Source organism: Hyperoodon ampullatus (assembly GCF_949752795.1).
Source record: "Hyperoodon ampullatus genome assembly, chromosome: 2".
NCBI classification, from domain to species: Eukaryota; Metazoa; Chordata; class Mammalia; order Artiodactyla; family Ziphiidae; genus Hyperoodon; species Hyperoodon ampullatus.
The window spans coordinates 72,525,775-72,547,257 of NC_136915.1; the positions used below are offsets into that span (position 1 = coordinate 72,525,775).

Here is a 21,483-nt window from a genome sequence, read left to right on the forward strand (position 1 = left end):
TGCCTCTGCGCTGTTGGTACCTATACAAGGCAAATATGAAAGATGATACTGGGCTGTGTATGTAAGGGCGGGCTCTATACACTTGGATCTGCTACCGTGCTTTTTCTTGTTCTCTTGATGTTCAACTTGGCAGTTAAATACAAGAAAGGATAAAATTTTAACTGCAGGAAGGTCGTACTGTTTGTTTTTTAAGGCAACATTTTCGCTGTGCAATGTCAGATTAAACTTATCTCTCCCACCTCCACCTCCCTCCCTGATGCTCTGGCGACACAGATTTGAGAATAGTTTGAGTGTGTTCTTTAAAACCTCATCTTTTCATCAAAAATTGAACAAACCTCAACATCACAATGCAAAAATAATAACACTGAAACCACCCATGAAATCAAGGTCATTATATTGTCATTTAAGGAATTATATGATAACCTTCATACCATTTGGGGAAGCAGTTTCTGTTTTCACTCAGAGTATCGCAGTAGAATACTTCTATAAGTCATCTCTTTTGTTAGGGAGAACTTCTGTCATTGAGTGGGCTTTCTGTAGTTTGTGGAAGTGGTGGAGTTGCCTCCAGCTTGAGAATTTCAAGTTTCTTCTCTCCTTTTTTTTTTTTTTTTTGTTTGTTTTTGGGAATTATGAGTTTCTGTGGCTTATCTCAGAATAGCCTGGTGGAGAAATTAGTATGTGCTAAGGACACAAATACAATTGGATGAATGAATGAGCAATAAATGTGTTTAGGTGGGGCTGCCAAAGATGTTAGTAAGAGATAACTTTGAAATGCTGTTTTCCATTTGGAGGTGGTTTTGATTATTTTGAGTTTGCATTTTGAATTGAAGTTCACAAAAATGGGTTCATGACTGCATTTGGTTTCATTTATTTTGCAGTTTTTTTAATTGGTCCAGGAGCATTGAAAAATGTAACAGCACAGTAGTACAGTGTTCACTGGAGTAAATCTTTTAATTTTTGTTTTATAGATCTTATTACCCACTTGGTTAGTTACTCCAATAGCTCTGTATATCTTAGAAATTTACCTTTACAACTTGTTCATGAGATAAAAAAATAGCCTTTATTTATAAAGAAAGTTACATCTTAGTAGTTATAGTCTAGTTTGGGGTTTCAGAAATTCCATGTATGTAGTATAATTTATTGTTTTAATTTATTTTTTTTAAGTTTTTCTTGATGTGGACCATTTTTAAAGTCTTTATTGAATTTGTTACAATATTGCTTCTGTTTTATGTTTTGGTTTTTTTGGCCACGAAGCATATGGGATCTTAGCTCCCCAACCAGGGATTAAACCCGCACCCCCTGTATTGGAAGGCACAGTCTTAACCACTAGACTGCCAGGGAAGTCCCTGTGGTATAACTTAGAATAAAATTTTAAGCATCATTTTGGGGAAAAGGGAGGAAACTAAATAAGTCAACTTTGGTCTCATGAGTTATTTTTTTGAGATGGGAAAGGACCTCAGTAAGAATTTCTCTTTCTACAACCCTATTGGAAGATGCCTTCTCACTTCTAGCAGAAAAGCATTTGTGTCATCTTCGATAGTATTAGTGTGTTCAGTTAAATAATTTTTTTTTTAAAAAGCCCTAACTTCCTAAAGTCATTTGAGGTTTTAGGGAAAGAGTGCCTTTTATGGCATGTAGGAAGAAAAACATGAAATTTCTCCCTTCTTCGGTGGGGAAAAGGTTAAATGCCTGACATGTTTTAAGTGATCGAAGTGTTAGTGGTTAGCTAGCGGATGTAACAGTTTGTGAAAAGTCAAGATAAGAGTTGAGACTGGTTTCAGGCTGTGCTAATCTTTCCTACCTGAAGTGAGAAATAAATATCTCATAGGAATGTATGTGGAGATATAATGCCTTTCCCTTCTAGGACACTTGTTTGAGTCAGCAGTTGAATGTGATTACCTTTGGATTGCTGTTCGGGAAAGAGAGAAATGAGTGGGTGGTTTCCTGCAGTTTCTGTGTAGTTAAGTAAGTTTTAGAATTGGTATTAATTGGCCCCCTTATAGATGCCTTTAATGAGGAAGATGGTTGTAACACTGGTAAATTAACATCTTTAGAGTTCATTGTTACCAAATAAAAGTTAATTGACATGGAAGTCTTATATACATTGTTGTCCCTCTTGTGATTCAACTTAAATGTACCTTTTAAAAAATGAAATTATGGTTAATAGTTTTTTGGGGGTTTGGTTTTTTTTTTTTTCATATTGTTTATGTTTGAATACAAGATATTAACAAAAAGACTTAGAATCTGAATTTTGACTTTCTGATCTGGGAGACCTGCCTGGGGAATACTTTAAATGAGGTCTCCACTCCTAGGTAGTTGTATTTGTCAGACTAATAACGTGACAGGAAAGGAATAGAATCCTTTAGCCAGTATGGCCTGGGGTGAGCCACTGGATGAAGGAACAAGACTCATATTTTTGTGTTGTTGCTTTGTTTAACCGCTTTTAAGAACATATGTTCTGAGGTTGGGTGGGTGAGGGGAGGTAATGGAATTTCTGATAACAGGAAGGGTTATAAAAATAATAATCATAAAATTGCTAGAAGATTATAGTAAATAATCAGTGTGGAAGTAGAAATAAATTGTTGTACCAGAAGAGACAATGAAATTATTTTCTTACTTATTCTGTGATTATTCTCTAGTTTTGTTGTTGTTGTTGTTGTCAGTGAATACTTTACACAGAATTACTTATGAATTTTGATTTGATACTGCAATGTAAATGACTTGAGAAATTGCATTTCCAGTAGTAACTTCTTAATGCTAAACTGGTTTTAACTAGTTATTAAAAATAATAAATATTAACGTTAATATTAAATAATAAATAAATAATAAATAAATATTAAGTGTTTACTATTTCCTTGAGGGAAGAAAAAGGGGAGTGCTAAAGTTGCTATCCTGGTTTTTGTGATGCTTTTACATGACCAATGACCACAACTCCTGGATGATTTTTAACTCTAGCAGGTGGTCAGTCTTTTAAGGGCACATTTCATAGTTGAGTCCCACTGATTTGGAGACTCTGGTGAAGATGTCATCTTTGTTACATTTATATATATATTTTTTATCTCCTGACATAAAATGTTTTAAATAAAACATTTCCTGATAATGTACATAGCTTAAACTTCAAAACTAGAAACTTTAAAACTAACATATATAAAAAGATAAAATTGTGGTGTGTGTGTTTTCTCCCCCTGTATAAAAGCCTAGAGGGGTGGGATAGGGAGAGTGGGAGGGAGATGCAAAAGGGAGGGGATATGGGAACATATATATATATATGTATAACTGATTAAATTTGTTATAAAGCAAAAAAAATAAATAAAATAAAAATAAATAAAATAAAAAAAACATCTTCATCTTGGGTATATTTGACAATTTTTTGTACAAGGAATTAAGGTATAAAATAATGCATAAAATAAAATTAAGTAAAAAGTGATTGCTGACTATGTACCATTCACTATGTTGGAAACTAAGGATACAAAAATAAATAAGCTTCACTTCTTTCTATTCAGCCGCTCAGCGTTCAGTAGGAGAGGAACATAAGTGAAGAACATGTTGCCTGCTCTGATAGTGGAGCTCATAATTGATCATGCACTCATTTCATTCCTACACCTATTGTTTTAACATGTCTTTATTTTATGTCCACTATAAAGAGACCACTGTAAACTGACTCTTTATCAGGCTTGGCATTGTAATGGTGCATGATATCTTTCCTCAAGGAGAACTCACTCCCTATGGAAGCTACCCAGACACAGGGATCATTGTCATTTTTTTCACTGTTATATCCCAAGTGTGTGGAAGAGTGCTAGGCACATAGTAGGCACTCATAAATATTTATTGGAAGAAAGAAAATAGATAACCCAAACCTGAGCTCAGGTTCTTCATTCCCCATTGTTAGGGAAGCTTTGAACTGGATTTTGGAGAATAATTGTTTCCTAAGAGAAAAACGAGTAGAACATCCTGTGCAGAGGGCATAGGCACTGAGTAGTAAGGGTAATATTGAGGCTTAATACAAAATTCACTAATATTTAAAAGTAGATCAGAATGAAAGTATTGTATGTTTGTAAACTTTCAAGAAGTTATAGCTAGCTATATGCTGAGACTATTAAAAGCATCTGTCTGTGGCATATATTATTCTTAATAGACATGCTTACCAGGAATTTTTCTTTTAAAGTTCAGTATTAAACTGAGAGCAATTTATAACTTTTAAATTGCTATATTTTAATGGCACTTGTGAATTATTAATCATTGCCAGATAATTTACAGGTTTTTAAGTGGGAGAGATCAATTTCTTTCTAAGAAGGAATTTAATCTCCAAATGTTTTGAAGGACTTATAATGCATACTTTCTCCTTAAAATATTGAGAGGCTTTTCAGGAGTAGTCATATTTGAACCTAATAGCTGATGGCATTCTTGCAGTATATTTTTACGTTTTGAGTGTCCAAAGTGTCCAGAATTTTGTTCTTTTTAACAAATCACAGAGGTAAAGTTTTTTCCCTTGCTGTTTATGGAATTGGATTTAATTATGTATTAATTTTTTGTCATGTATTTATTTATTAGGAATTTTTGTGTATTCCAATGTAAATCTTAGTATTTTGTGTATAAATTGATCTTACTTGAAACTGTAAACATTCTTCTAAAAATTTTTTTGTTTGAAGTGCTTCATAATTTAAAATATATCCAAGATAGAAAAAAGTGTTTTGTAAACCAGAAAGACACAAGAAGCTAAGACATGTCACACATATATGGTGAGTTGACTATTTTGTAGTTAGTTACATGACCTTAAATTGTTTGAACACTTTCTTTTGCAAGAACTTTATATTTTTGTAAGGATTTGATTTGTGTTTCATGCTAACCAAGTTTACTTAACACACAAATTGCTACATTTTCAAGGCCAGGGTGCTGGAAAATGACATTGCATTCCTTTATATTTTCTTTGTTCTTGGCATGAACACAAGTTCAAAGGTGAAAGTAGTTTTTTTTTACTGTGCACATGCCATGGTTTAGGCTCCTCACATAATACTGACAGGTTAAAGAATTATATGTTAATGAACACAAAACATTAGATATTTTAGAGTTTGATTGATAAAGCTATCTCTTAAAATGGACTAATAGAGTAACTAAAACAATAGAGTGACATTCTGCAAGCTTAAATGGAATGAGTTTTTAACATACTGCCTTTTAGTATATGAAGGTAAGTTTTATCATACATCTTTGATTTTAAAATTTTTGTTATAATAACCTCATGAATATGCAGAGATAAATTGAAAAAGTTGAACTATTAGTGAAATAATTTATCTTTTAGGTTTACTCTTGGCACTGACTTTTCACCTAAATTAAAATGAAATGGAAATACGTTTTCTGGAAGCTTCTAAACTAGAGTTCAGCCTGGTGGAAATCATGCCCTCCTCCTCATTAAGTATTTTTCTTATTTCCCTTTTAGGAAGAAATCTTATTAGCATACATAAACAGGAGTAAATCAGAGATTTCATATTCTATCACTGGTAATAAATGATGGTCTGAGTTAATGTTTCTGTAGAGCTTGAAGTCACAGCCTCAGTCCCATAGAGGACCATGATAATCAAAAGGAGTGGTGCTTACTGGGACCCTATCTGGCATGAGCAGGGCATACATGACAGGGTTCAGTTCAAAGTAATTAAGGAAAACAGTACCAGAAAAGTTGAAGTTTTTATATTATAGCTTAAAAAGAAGTCTTTTATTGGAATGTATGATTTTACAGAAATGTCCAAAGAGCAGACTGAGGAAGACAATGTTAGAAAAGCAAAATGTTCCTACAAGAGTTTGAAGTCCACCACAGGCATAAACTTATAGCAGTATACTATTTATTGCCAGAGTAGCATATTTTCTTGCAAAAATGCTCATAAATCATGTGAAATCCAATGTTAGAATTCCAATGCTGGTCTTACAAATTCCCATCTCATAGCAGTACATCTGTTTATTAGGAGTTATTCCCTGAATATGAAAGATTTCAGTCCTAAGTCACTGCACCTCTTGACAAGAGGTGTTTATTCCAATCAGTAGCCTAAAGCACAGAGTTATTGCTTGACATTTTATAGCTTGGGAGGGAAAAAGTGTCTTCAAAGTCATTTATTCAGAGTGGAGAAAACGGAGCAAAACAGTTCATTTTACTCTAAGCACCACTATTTGGCAGTGTTCACATTTGCACAGCACAAAGCTGCAATATTGATTTTTTGCTCACAGAGCCTCCCGCAAGTTTTTTTTTCGATTGTCAGATGGATTGGATTACACTTTGCTTGTTGGGATGCTTTTTTTTTTCTTTGTTGAAATAGAAATATACTGAAAGTACAGCTTAGAATAAATGTCATAGTAATAGTGTGATTAAAGAGCTTTAATTTGGGCATTTCTTTATGTTGATTATGTTGACTGAGCAATTTCATTGACTACTTGACCATCAGACAACTATTTCCTTTCTTGCCCTTGTTCCTCTAGGACTAGAGGCACCCAGTACACCCTAACTACATTCTGTACAACAGGGGTCCCCAACCTGCTGATAAGTGTCATCATCATTTGGAGAGGCATTAAAGTAACATTGAAAAACACGAGTTTGGGAGCTGAAGTGTTAGGTTTCAAACCTTGATTTCATTCTTATTGGATGTGTGATTTTGGAAAACAATTTTTCTGTGCCTCAATTTCTTCCTTTGTAAAATAGTGATAATAATAAATACGTATCTCATATGGTTGTTATGAGGATTTGTAGTCAGTATATATTTGTAAAGTCCTCAGAGGGACTTCTAGTGATGATGGGGTGAAGAGGGTGGCAAATCCTCTTCCCCCAAACAAGTATAAAACTGAACAAAATTGTCAACAACCACCATTTTAGGGCTCTGGAAATTAACCAGAGCCAAATAAGAAATTGGGAACGATTTCTTTAAAAAAAAAAAAAAAAAAAAGCTGATGGAACTTTTGGTACACACAGTTCAAGTTTAAAGCCTTCTAGCCTGGGGCTGCTTCTCCCCGCACCCTGCACTCTTTGGCTATGTCATTGTGGTTAGTTTAGTCAGAGCAAGGCTGGCCTTGAAAATCTGTGACTGAGCTGCCAGGGAGAGTTGGCTTGATTTAGAGTAGAGTGTGGAAACCCATGCCCAGCAGTGTTGTCCGTAAAAGTAGTAAACACTGTGGAAAACAGATGGGGAAGACCCCTAGCTCTTGCTAACCTGAGGGTGTGGTCCCAGGTGGGGAGACTGAGTGCCAGTCTGAAACATAACCAGGAAACCTTGGAAATGAAAGAGCCAAACGTTCTCTGCGTTCTTGACTGACTGAGAAGCTACACACAGAGCAGAGGAGATGCGAGGGGACGTGGCAGAAAGTAAATAACCAAGGCTGACTTGAAAACTGCTTGAACTTTGAACTCTCCCTAACATACAGATCAATCAGCAGAGGGTGGAGACCTTATTATGGGTTCATGGTTTTTGTGCAAAGTCTTTGCTCAATCATTGGCTGATCACTAAGCTATGCAGAGACAGGTGTGATCCCTAGGACGTCAAGCTAGAAAATAAAAATAAGAATTAAAATAACAACGACAACAATGAACAGAGACACACAGCAACTGCAAAGTACAGGGGAAGACAGAGTCAGCAGATTAAATTCAGTCAGAATGCTAAAAAGAAAATATCACAACAGCAGCAATTCTCAGGGGAAAGGAATCTAGAGTGGCTAACAGTGTATTATTTTAAATGTCTAGTTTTCAACAACAACAAAAAATTTGCAAGCTAATGCAGAGAAACAGGAAAGTTGACCCATACTTAGGAGGAAAAACATTCAATAGAAACTGCCTCTGTTGTGGGCCTGGATGTTAGATTTAGCAGATAAACATTTCAGAGTGGCCATTATGAATATGTTCAAAGATTAAAGTAAAACTATATTAGAGAATTAAGAGGAAATATGATGACGACTTAACAAATATGTAATAGAGAAAACCTATTTTAAAGGGCCTTGGAGAAATTCTTGGCATGTCTTAGTTATTGTATCAGTGTGTTGCAAATAAATGAATCTTCTTCCCCAAATACAGATATCCTACCTTCATCTGAACCCAGATACTCTGATTCAGTAGGACTGGATTTGGGCTTGCAGATATGTCTTTTAAAAAATACTTAGCAGATGACTCTGATGCAAAGTCATATTTGGGAGTCAGTCATATACTCTTAGCCAGTGATTTTAAAGAAAGTCCTGAAAAATGTGCCATTAAACAATTAAGGATGAATTCGTGTACAAAGGAAGAAAGTGCAATTAAGAAATGGTACTGATACCTGTGATGAGTTCTTCCTGTGACTCAGTATAGTAAGTCATTAATGTGATATAAATACAGGTGTAAATAAGTGTTTTTAGGAATAAGTTTTGTTCTGACTTTTCATAAGATTTACTTAGTGAAATGTTGAATTTTAAAAATTAATATTAATTGCAATAGTTTTATTTAAGACTTTCCAAACTTCTTTGAAGTCCCATTGCTGGTGGAAGAGTTTGAAGCCATACCCCTTGAAGTTTTCAGGAAAATAGGGGAGAAGTGGCCAAAGAAAGCATAACAATTTACATTTTTCTTAAAAACTTATGCTTTCTGCCATCCGCTGCTGCCATGGCGCCCGTGATAAAGCTTGTGGCGAAGGGGGGCAAAAAAAAAGAAGCAGGTCCTGAAGTTTATTCTTGACTGTACCCATCCTGTAGAAAATGGAATCATGGATGCTGCCAATCTTGAGCAGTTTTTTCAGGAGAGAATCAAAGTGAATGGAAAAGCTGGGAATCTTGGTGGAGGTATTGTAACAGTCGAAAGAAGCAAAGCAAGATTACTGTAATCTCTGAGGTGCCTTTTTCCAAAAGGTATTTGAAATATATCACCAAAAAAATATTTGAAGAAGAATAATCTATGTGACTGGTTATGCGTAGTTACTAACAGCAAAGAGAGTTACGAACTGTGTTACTTCTAGATTAATCAAGATGCAGAAGAGGAGGAAGATGAGGATTAAAACTCAGTTATCTGTAATATTTTGTATGAGTTCTTGAATAAAACTTAGGAACCAAAAAAATAAAGTTTATGTAGGTTTTCCTTTTGATTTAATAATTGGCCTGTGTTTATTTTCTCCGTTCAAGTAAGTCTTTGGTTAAAATAGTTAATCCAGAAAATTGTCTGCTTGTGATTTGTATGAATCCTGACTAATTCATCCATGTACTTTTGAGAATTTTCTTGGCAGTACCATACAGTCTACATTATTGTGCCATAGTCCATCCATGCTAACATTCTCATATGTTTATATTTTAAAGAAATAGAGCAACAAATGTCTTAATTGTTGACCACTTGAAAATGTTAGAATAGCATGTATACCTGATTAAAAGGAGCTTGCCTGTTTAGAATCATAGATTGGTGAAATTTGATAGGACTTTGAAATGACTTTAATTCTTCAGAAAAAGAAATTAAAACCCAGAAAAATAAAATGACTTAGCCAAGTTCACAAGGCTGACCCAGACACCTGAACTGTTCAGTACTCTTTCTGTATGTTCATACTTGCACAGTATAGATTTTGCTCTCTTAATAAGTTTATGGCACACATCGCTACATTTCCACAAATACAATTTTCATCATTATCTATATGTTGTGTGAACCTTTAAAATAATTGTTTCCTGTCAAATTCACTAACATTTTTTTGGTGAATTTCAGATGGTATGAAAAATTATAGTTAATCTTGTTTGTATTATCAACATGGTGGCTTGAGAAGTCACAGAATCCCTTTCTGTTCATGGCCATTACTAAAAGCATGGGCTCTGGAATCTGAGAACCCTGCATGCGTTAGAATCTAACTCACAGTAATCCTTGAGACCCTGAATTACTTACTATTTAATGCCTTAGTTTCATACTCTGTAAATTGGTATTGTTACAGTTAACTACTCCATTGTTTTTTGTTGTGTTGATAGTTGTTGATGATGCTGGTGATCATAAAAAGGGTGATCCATAAAAAGCAGTTTGGACAGTATCTAAACATTGTAATTGCTATGTAAATGTTAGCTACTACAATATTTACTTTTTATTTTTTTCTTCATATTTGTTTTATATGGATATATATCCATATCCAGTTGGAAACACAGGATTTCAATAAAGGAAGGTTCATAAACATCTCTCTTTGTGAGAAACACTAATGAACCCCAGTGGTACCTAGAAAATAATAAATTGACAGAATTTAAACATTTTTTTCTTTTTTTGAGGATATAACATAATTTTATTGATTATTAAGTATTTATCTGTTTCTTAATGCTCACTCTTTGTTTTCACTGCCAAAGGAAATAGATAATTACAGAGGAAAACGCATTGTAATCTATATTGTTTTAAACAGATACTAGTTGTTCAGCTTGGCAATTTGGTTTGATAGCAGTTATTGGAATTATGTATCATGTACCAATCTAGGCATTAGAATTATAACTAACTATCATTAGAGTCTAGCAGGGAAGATTTATGTTAAAAATGAATATCCACAGCACCATGTGGTAATAACAAGCGATTTTAAAATTTTATACATAAGTATAAAGTTCAATGGAAACAGAGGTGAGAGAGCAAGAATTTAGGAAAGAGAACTCATGATTTAAGGCAATAACATTATAGCATTAAATAAAGCAACATTCACCATTAAGAACTCATTCAGTTCTATGCAATGCAAGTATAAGTACCATGATCTGTTCTTCAGAAAATTCTATATTGGAAATCTACTACATTAGTAAAGTGTGCTGATCTTTCTATTTTTTTTTTTTCATTTTCTTTTTCCATACTTTACCTTTTCAGATGACTAATATTAAGGCTTTAAAAATCCTTTCTCTGAATTATCAAACAGCAAGACTTCTGAAACTTCTCAAATATCTTTCAAAAGCAGAGGAAAATTCATTTAGAACCATAACTATAATCCTGCAAACTATCAACAACAAAAATTAAGGAGCTCAAGTTAAAAACCGCAGTGCTTCAGAATCAATTGTATATGTGTATATATATATATATATATATATATATATATATATATATATATATATATATATATATTTTTTTTTTTTTTTTTTGCAGTATGCGGGCCTCTTATTGCTGTGGCCTCTCCCGTTGCAGAGCACAGGCTCCGGACGCACAGGCTCAGTGGCCATGGCTCACGGGCCCAGCCGCTCCATGGCATGTGGGATCTTCCCAGACCGGGGCACGAACCCGTGTCCCTTGCATCGGCAGGCGGACTCTCAACCACTGCGCCACCGGGGAAGCCCTCAATTGTATATTTTTGACAAATACTACAAGTTGTGAATTTTGGCTCCAAGTCAGTCTTATAATAACATTTTCTCATATTTGTAATATTCTCTAATAATATGATTTACAAGGTATTATAATTGCAAATCATCTCTGGCTTTAAAATATGCAGTGCTCCAAAATTTTATATGATGTCACTTGTTTGAATTTTCGCACAGCTTTTTGCCACAGAAATGTGTCTGCTTCTGAAGCCCTAAAGCATATTTTCATTTAAAACAAATATAATACTAGTTTAAGCTGAATTACTTGTATAAGCAGTACAGTATTAGCAAATGGAAGAAAGCAATAACATATGTAAAAGTTTATTTATGAACTTGGGAAAAGGTTGAAAGGTTGGCCCCTTTACTGTTTGTCATGATATTGCCCAGCTCCATTTCTGTATTCCTTCTTCATTGATAGTGCGCTTCTCTTTTAGTAATCTCGTAAGACCATAAATCTTCTTAGTGAAAACCTACCAAGGTTGGCGTTTGCCTCAATCCCCTGAAGATTTCTGTGCTCTAAGCTGTGTCCTTTTCTTCTCTCTCCATCCTAATTACATTTTTAGTTTTCTCAGTAGAACTGAGAACTCAGCCAAGTTTGAGAATTGCTGATTTTCTAAATCATACCAAGGTGAAACCCACTAACTAATCCTTTTGCAGGATTATTTGCATTTTAGAAAGAAGATGCATGTTTATCCAGGAGACTGTTTATTTTATTGTATTAGTGAGAGACATTGTGCAATAGTTAAAGAGAACAGGTTTTAGCATTAGATTGACCTGGACAGAACCTAGCTCTTCAATTTAGAAGCTAATGTCTTGGAACAGTTTATTTCTGAATGTCATTTTTTTTTTTCCAGTAAAAAGGGATATAAGGGATAACTCATGTGATGCAGAGTAATTAAAAGGATAGAGATAAGAAAAAATACTGAAATTAATGCTAGTCTTTTATAAAAGAAACGCTATAGATGGCAACAAGTTAACTGAAATAAAAAATTGGGTCAGTGTAGAAGGTTTTGATATGGTAGGTAACCCATAGGTAGCACACCAGCACAAAGAGATTTGCTTCTCCCACACATAGTTGTTCTTGGCTGTTCTTGGCTTTCTCTGCTTTTACCTTTGTTCTATGCTCTGTTACTACTTTAGAGGACCCCGGTTGAAAACCGTGATTAAAACCTAAAATTCTAATTTCTTATTCTATTTGGAATCTTTTTTTATAGCACTCAGGAACAGTGGTTATCTACATGCCTCCTAATACACCATACTTAAGTTCATATAGCACTTTCTATTAAGTGCTTTTCTGTACATTATCTCATTTTAGAGTCACACAGTTAGGAAAAATAATAACATAATAGATGTTTCATCTCCATTTTGTAAATGACAAAACTGAATCTCAGAAATTTTGCCCCTTTTGGGGGTTTCAGCTTTTTGGACTGGATTGGAGCAGTGCTGGCTCCTTTGAATGCCCATCTGCTGAATCCTTTCATTTATGTCGGTTTTCAGTAAAGAGTCTACAAATTGAAATAAGTTATTGTGCCATAAGTATGATACTGTCATAGTGTCTTAGTTATTTTGTGAGACGCTAAGACAAATGTATTTTTAAGATAGTTCTATTAACAGCAATTAATATGTCTACATTAAATGGGTAAGTAAGGCCAGTGTCCTGTATAACAGAGCTTTGATTTCATTTATAAATGAAAACCGTTCCTTTATTAATTGTTGCATTCTGTATTTGTATATCTTGTCACTCTTTATAAATCCATTGATCAAATGTGTCATTTTTCTTTGGGTTTACTCAAAAAGGGCCACTTAGGGCTTCCCTGGTGGCGCAATGGTTGAGAGTCTGCCTGCCGATGCAGGGGACACGGGTTCATGCCCCGGTCCGGGAAGATCCCACATGCCGCGGAGTGGCTAGGTCCGTGAGCCATGGCCGCTGAGCCTGTGCGTTCGGAGCCTGTGCTCCGCAACAGGAGGGGCCACAACAGTGAGAGGCCTGCGTACAGCAAAAAAAAAAAAAAAAAAAAAAAGGACCACTTAGTTTCTGATTGTGACTAGGTTATACAGAAAATATTTTATTAAAGTAATTTAAAATTGTCTTATAAAGATGAATAATCCAGCTAAAGATATATATTAAAATTTTAATAATACATTAGTGATTCATAGTAAAGATCCAGAGAATTATTGAATAAATGTATGAATGATGGCTTGAAAAACATACTTTGTATGACATCTCTTGGATATAGACATGACTCATATTACTTGAAAATGCCTTATTAAAATAATATACTTCATAAATGAGTTAATTTATTTTTCTTTTTTAAGGTTTCAGCAGAGCAGCTTTACCATTTGGGTTAGTTCGTAGAGAATTATCCTGTGAAGGTTATTCTATAGATCTACGATGTCCTGGCAGTGATGTCATCATGATTGAGAGCGCTAACTATGGTCGGACAGACGACAAGATTTGTGACGCTGACCCATTTCAGATGGAGAATACAGACTGCTACCTCCCAGATGCCTTCAAAATTATGACTCAAAGGTAAATGTTCACGTGTTATTATCCCATTTTAGTTACTACATCCAAAATTATGACTCAAAGGTAAATGTTCATGTGTTATTATCCCATTTTAGTTACTATATCCAAATTCGTAAAAGTATTATCATAACTCCAGACTGGATACATACAGTGCATATATCAGCCTATTCATTAAAGTGAGTTAGGGTTTTACCTACTAACGTTGATTCTACTTTATAATATTTCAACAACATTTAAATCTCTATATCATTTTTATATAGATTGACATATCAGAAGGAATATGTATTACATTTTTTTATACATCATAAAAAAAGTAATTGAAATGTAATCTTGTTTTTTAAGCCTTCAAAATTTTGAAATATTTTATAATATCAAGAATGTTTAAATGTCTGGGTCTTTGGCAATAATTGCTCCTTAATTTTTTTAAATTAGTAAACTTTATTTTTTCAGCAAAAATGAGCAGAATGTACACAGAATTATCATACTCCGTCTCCACACGTGCAAGACTTCCCTAACCATTGACATCCTGACATCTCCCACCATGGTGGTACATTCGTTATAGTAGATGAACTCACATTGATACTGATACATCATTATCCCCTGAAGTCCTCAGTTTGCATTAGGGTTTACTCTTGTTGTTGTACATTCTGTGGGTTTTGACAAATTTATAATGACACTTATTCACCGTTGTAATATCATACAGAAGTTTCACTGACCTAAAAATCCTTTGTGTTCCACCTACTCATTCCTCCCTCCATCTAATCCCTGGCAACCACTGATCTTTTTATTTTCTTACAGTTTTGCCTCTTCTGGAATGTCATATAGTTGTAACCGTACAGAATGTAACCTTTGCAGATTGCTTTCTTTCATTTAGTAATATGCACTTAAGTTTCCTATGTGTCTTTTCATGGCTTAATAGCTCATTTCTTTTTAGTGTTAAATAATATTCCATAGTCTGGATGTACCACAGTTTATCCATTCACTTACTGAAGGATTTCTTGATTGCTTCCAAATTTTGGCAATTATGAATAAAGCTGCTGTGAACATCTGTTCAGGTTTTTGTGTGGACATAAGTTTTCAGTTAATTTGGGCAAATACAAAGGAGCATGCTTTGTTGGATCATATGGTAAGAGTGTGTTTAGTTTTGTAAGAAACTGCCAAACTGTCTTCCAAAGTGACTGTACCATTTTGCATTCCCACTGGCAATGAATGAGAGTAACTGTTGCTCCACACCCTCACCAGCATTTAGTATTGTCAGTGTTTTAGATTTTGGCTAGTCTAATAGGTGTATAGTGATATCTCATTGTTTTAATTTACAGTTCCCCAATGACATATCATGTTGAACACCTCTTAATATACTTACTTGCCATTTGTGTATCTTTATTGGCGAGGTGCCTGTTCTGGTCTTTTGCCCCCTTTTGTAATTGGGTTGTTTTCTTATTGTTTAGCTTTAAGAGTTTTTTATTTTTATTTTTTTGGCCACACTGCATGGCTTGCAGGATCCCAGTTCCCTGACCAGGGATCGAACCTGTGCCCCCTGCAGTGGAAGCGCATAGTCCCAACCACTGGACTGTCAGGGAATTCCCTTTAAGAGTTTTAAAAAATATATTTTGGACAACAATCCTTTATCAGATATGTCTTTTGCAAATATTTCCTCTCAATCTGTGGCTTGTCTTCTATTGATCTTCAGTTTTAGAAAAACAAAGAAAATAAAAACAACAGATTAAGAAAGTTAAAACATATAGTGCTCATTCTCTCTCTCTTTCTTCATATATAGATAATAGGAAGGAAGGGAGGAAGGGGGGCGAAGGAAGGAAGGAAGGAAAGAAGATAGAAAGTTATTTGGGTAATATACCAATTTTGGTTAATTTTGTGTTTTAAAAATGATGTGTTGGAATGTGTGTTATAAACTGTAAAATATATGAATGATATCTCTTAACTGGACAGTTGTGTTTCTACAAGTAAATAGAATACAAAAAACTGCTGACAATGGGTATGGACTTTCCTCTGCCTTAACACAGAGCACCTAATTCTTGGCATCTTTTTTTTTTTTCTGTAAATTTTGGTACTCTTGGCATCTTAATTAGAGTTTTCTTATATGTAAGGTATTAAAATTGTGTTCGTTATGATTGAAAGTAATATCCAGCAATCCCAGTTATTTGGAACATAGCGACTCTCTGAAGGAACACAAGTTTCACAGAGTTATACAATGTTGATTTTGTATTTTGTTTACTGGGAAAACCCTTTATCTTTCTATTCAAAGCTTACACCCTCTCTTCCTGCCTCTTTTCTCCACTGAAAACAGTCTTCTGTCCAGTTTTGTAGCTTGTATGCTAGTCTACCTTAAAGTAGAGCAGCAAATTTTCTAGACAGGTCTGATCAGTGTAGGCACAGTGAAATCATCTAAAGGTGATAAGACTGATGAAGGAAATAATGGAAAAACTGTTTTTTAAAAATCCAGTCTATAAAAGTGTGGGTACAAATTGTTGTAAAATCTCTAATTTCAAACAGAATAGGTATTAGCATATTTTTATTGATAGCAGATTATAGTAAGTTTTTGTTAAAGTTGATACTGATCAAGATATTTTTAATAAACAAGAGGACATATATAATACTTTCAAAAGATTTCCATCAAAATGCTTTTATTTTTAGTTTTTAAAGGGTAGTTATTAAAAAATTAATGTAAAATCTTACTTGCGCAAATGGCACTGGATAAATGTTTTTTGTGTTTTTTTTTTTAAACAGAAGTCCTTTATGGACTATGTAGGATTTGAAATCTGGCTTGTGAAACAAACTACGTAGGATAATATACCTTCTTTGGAAGAATGGATTCTGTGCTCCAATAAAATTGTAATAGAACAATTTTCACATAGTATTTAAAAAATTGAGAACTGCCTATAGCAGGCAGACAATAAAGGTAGCCCATGATAATTGACCATTTATTCATTCTTAATATGTTGATCCGACTGTTCAGTGGTAGTGATATCACATGAGCATCTAGAACTAAGCCAGAGAGAAATAGGAAGTGAAAAATTATTATGTACAATTACCTGTTTTTATTAGACTGACAGGCAAAAAAGCAGTGGGAGTTAGTGCAAAGAGAATTTGAGGCCCTGAGTAATTGTACTTTGTAGGTAACTTACTTTTGTTTGTGGGGTTATACATTTAGATACATGGTTGAATATCTAGCACAACACATAAGCCTTATCATACTTGTTAATATAAGTGTAATTACATATTATAGGAAATGTACAAGATGAGATAGCAAGTTATTTTCATTGTTTCATTATGTTATAAAAGCAGGGCTACATTTTTGATAATACATTTTAAAGGAACTAGAGTTTGGAGTATTTAAATTCTGTGAAAGTATACTGTAATTTCCTTGTTATCTAAATCTGAACAATTTACGGCATGTTAGGGAAAATAAGGGGTTAGTTCCAAAACTGCCTGTAGAAACTCCATTTTTATATTGTTGTATTATACTGTGTCTTATAATTATTTAATCAACACAATGACAATTTAAACATGAACACTTTATTGACAAGGAAGACAATGTGTTAAGATGACTTAAAAATGAATTTCATAGTGGTAATTTATAAGTACTCCATTCTGTGTATGTCAGATTATAAACCCTAAAGGAAGTCCACCATATTTGACTATTACATGGTTTGAAATAACTGTAAGAAAATTAGGTAGACAATATTTTTGCATCTGAATTATTACAGAATAACTATTGAATGTGTAGAATACTTGTCCCTATTTTTTTAATTTAAAGATATTCTTTCAGTATTTACAAATAAAGTAAGTTATTTTCACCAAACTCCTAACATTTTGGCAAATTTTTCCATTTATAATCATCAAAAAAATGTGTTAATAATGTAGAAAATCAGACTTTTTTTCTTTAATGTAGGAGATTTCTCTTTGGAAAAATTAAATAAAAGCACTAGATATTTTTCTATTAAATTTGAAACTCCCTGTTTTCTACATATAATAATGGATATAAGCACAGAAATTTCAATACCATAAAATATGTTTATATTATAATTCAAGGCTTTTCTACCCCCCCCACCCACTGTCATCACTTCATCAATTGAGAGATAAACACACTTGTAATTCTTGACTGTGGTGATAGTAAAAGTATCAATAATTGTTATTTCTTCTCTGTTTTCTATTTCCTGCTCACTTAAAGGTATGAGACCAAGACTCTATTACTAACTGATTCTACCTGTCTTTTAAGTACACTGAATGGCTCATTCTAAAAAGTGAGAAATGAAACTCTTTCCTAAAATGATATGTGTTTTAACACTCTATAAAATGATCACCATTAGAGAGAATTTTTTTAGCACTCTTTGAAGATAATTGTAGTGGGGTAACTTAAATATGAAACAGTTTCAACACTTTGAATTCATTAAAGCAAAGAAAAAAAAACACCTCTTATTACTACTCTGAAGTATTTGATGAATAAGTAAATTAGAATTTTGCTAACAATACTGTTTCTTTGTAGCATTGGGTACAATCTAGTTAAAGTGATGTGCTAAATTGTACCTGAGATCCTCTTCTGGTATTGCTTATAACTGTCCCTTTGTTCATTTATTCACTCTAAGAACTTGCCAGTTCTCATCAAGGTGGTTTGGTGCCTTAGATTATGCTTTGTAATTGTCCTTAGGGCTTTCTTTTTTTATTAGCACTCCAGCCAAGAGATCTGAAAGTAAGAAAGTATGTAAATGTTTACTGGGTTTTAAAAAAATATTGAATTAAGGTTAATGGGCGTAGGTAGGTCCAGTTTTTCAGAGTCTTAACTCATGCTATCAGATGTTCATCAGTTTACCTCTGTCAGTGCAAAGACGTTCTAAAAGTAATATGTGCTGCTCTAAAGAAGATGGTAAGAATACATGCCTCAGTTTTTTCCCTACAGTAGGAAAGGTATATTTTGTGTAATTGATTCAAAGATAGGCCTTTTTTTGTGTGTGCTGAAATTGCCCAAGGAAAGTAAAATAGTGTCCTAGACTTAGGGAACTAGCCTGATTCCTTCAAAGATTTTAGCCAATTTTTTTAGCCCACTTATGGATACCAACTGGCTAGAACCTCATAGCACAACTACAGTAGGTTACTTATTAAATAAAATGCAGTATATTTTTGCTTGTTAAACTACCGATTTAAGTTCCTTTAAGTTACTTGGGAAACATAGTGGAATATAAATAAATAGTTCAGCAAACAGTTGTTTTTACAAATCTGGCACTCACAAGAGTGTTAAAAGAAGAACATACAGATGAAGCAAACATAAACATATAGTTGGTAGTTACAGGTGAACAGATGATATTACCTACAGAAGTTATGTGGTTTGAGTGTGCAAAAAGCTCTAGAGAACACCTGCATTTAAGGGGGCAGAGGTAAAGTTACCATCAAGGAAATCAGAACAAGAACAGGAGGGTAGTGTCTCATAAGCCAACAGTAAAGTATAAAAGAGATTCATTTTTTTTCTCACTGCTGCTGAAGATTTTTATTCTATTTAGCTCAAATAAAAGAACACATTAGGATTTTTCAGGTTAGGAGAGTTTCAGGATAGAAGTTAGGAAAATAGCATTCAGCCTTGCATAGGCCATATGAATTAGATGCCACTCTAGTCACAGTCATCCAGGCAAGGACTAAATACATAATCTAGATTTATGAAGTAGGAGTACAATTCAGAGATTTTTTAACTTAAGGGGGAAAAAAATCTAGCTTCTAGAACATGGGAACAATTTAATTAAATTAAGCTAAGTAAGAGCCAAAACTTATTTCAGAGCCTAGATCTTGTCCACAAAGGTTGGGATGATGGACATAAGCTCAGAGTAGGGACCAGATTAATCTATTCCCATCCTATACCCCATTCAATAACTTCTCTATCCTTGAATTTTCCTTTTCTAAACCTATCAGTGTCCCAACTTAGTATCTTCAAGTATAATAATTACATTTTATTTAACATTGTTAACCCAACAGCAATTCAAATGGTGATAATTTCTTGTGTGCCTGAGGATTTGAAGAAATGTGTTATTTTATACATATGTGCATTACTTTTTTCTGTTCCATGGTTCTTTACATTACAGTAGGTTATAGAGTGAGACTGGAAAAATGAGTGCATTGGCTTCTTCACCTCCCTTCTTGCTACGAAGCAAGGCACATAACTCTCATAAGGAATCTTTATGGGAGGGAAAAACCATAGGCCATTGCTTCTATTTTAAGAGAGTTATTGAATAACAGATTTTTGGAACTGTCGAGGAATTTGGGACTCATCATAGTATAGCTCTCTCTCATTTCACTTGGAGAATCAACTGTCATTGCAGTCAAAACACTTCATCCACATTGCAGCATGTATATTCTCCTCACTTATTTTTAAAATATCTTTGAGAAGGAATGGCAACACGATATCCTTCTTTTTACTTTGTGAACCTTTAAAAAAGTTATTTATTTGCCACAGAGGCTGAAACCTCAAATCCTCTATACCTGGAACCTCGTTAATTAATATCCTAGTTGCATGAAAATTGATTCTTAAATAATATTTAATAATTATTCTTAAAAAATTCTGTTATCTAGTTTTGTATATATACTTCTGTTATTTTCAAGTATACTAACAGATTTTAAGTGTGTGTAAAATATTTTAAGAAAGGAGATACTTAAATACATGCACACATCCACGCAAAACCTTCATATGACAACTGATGCATGTTGGAAAATTCTCAGAATTTAACCAAGAAAATCCATTAAAATGTAGTCACAGTTCTGCCAGTGTTCTCTGACAAACTTCATGATTACAGATTTCTGTGTGGGCATACTCTCCCTGACATATAACCCTTTCGACTTTTATATTGATGATTCAGTCTTCATAAAGAAACTTTGTATCCTAGTCAGAGCTGTATAAAAGAGGTTTTATTTAATCTTTTGTTCCCTGACCTCTTTATAGGTATCAATAAACTTAAAACTCATCTTTCTAAGATATTCACATCCCTTCCTTATTAATCGCATTTTTTAGAAGGAAAAATTAACCAAATCTGTTCCATCATCTAATTTGATGTTTTGTAGTATTTTAGGGGTTGACATATTTTATTCTTGCATTATTATCAATACTTGCTAGTCAGGGGGTACCCTTCTCTTGCCTGGTATTTATTCAGTGTACCTATTCATTCTCATAGGGTCTAAGCCTGCCATTTCTGAGAAACTGCAGCCTTACCTTTATGCTGTTTATCCCAAGTGCTTTTATCTATCTGTGGTGTCAGGTTTATCAACCATTTGTCCATTAAGATGACATGCATCTGGGCAAAAATAAATAACTCAGATGCTGCTAACTCATCATCTCTACGATGTATTTAGGTTATTTCCTGTTGGGTGATGGATTTGCACTAATTCTTCCACTCTTGGCTGAGTTGTTTTGAGACAGCTAACTGGAATTACAAGCACCTCTCTTTGGCCGAGGATTGGGAGGTTACTAGCACAAACTCTTGAACCTTAGTACAGTAATAAATAACAATTAAAGCTCGAATTGGTATATCTAATTGAGCACATACTTTGCATGTCACTTACTGATAGGTGTTTAAACCAAAGCACGCATTATAGAAAGGAAAGACTATTGGCAGTAATAAACATGAACCATATTAAACATTCACATTTAGTGTGTAAGAAAGACTAATAAATTATAAAATGGCTTA

The 21,483-nt window shown here is 33.9% G+C and overlaps 1 protein-coding gene and 1 pseudogene across 25 annotated transcripts in view; both read left to right on the forward strand.

The window, feature by feature from the left end:
• ADGRL2 (adhesion G protein-coupled receptor L2) overlaps positions 1-21,483 on the forward strand; it is a gene marked incomplete at both ends in the record, with an annotated part of 146,666 nt that overhangs the window by 52,025 nt on the left and 73,158 nt on the right. For all 24 annotated transcript variants that reach the window (XM_079697713.1, XM_079697731.1, XM_079697730.1 and 21 more), the window contains one exon: positions 13,591-13,804. In XM_079697713.1, the coding sequence (XP_079553839.1) occupies positions 13,591-13,804 (214 nt within the window). The remainder of the gene's footprint in view (positions 1-13,590; positions 13,805-21,483) is intronic.
• LOC307070252 (large ribosomal subunit protein eL22-like) lies at positions 8,603-8,990 on the forward strand (annotated as a pseudogene). The gene has a single exon. The product of its transcript is annotated as a large ribosomal subunit protein eL22-like (transcript).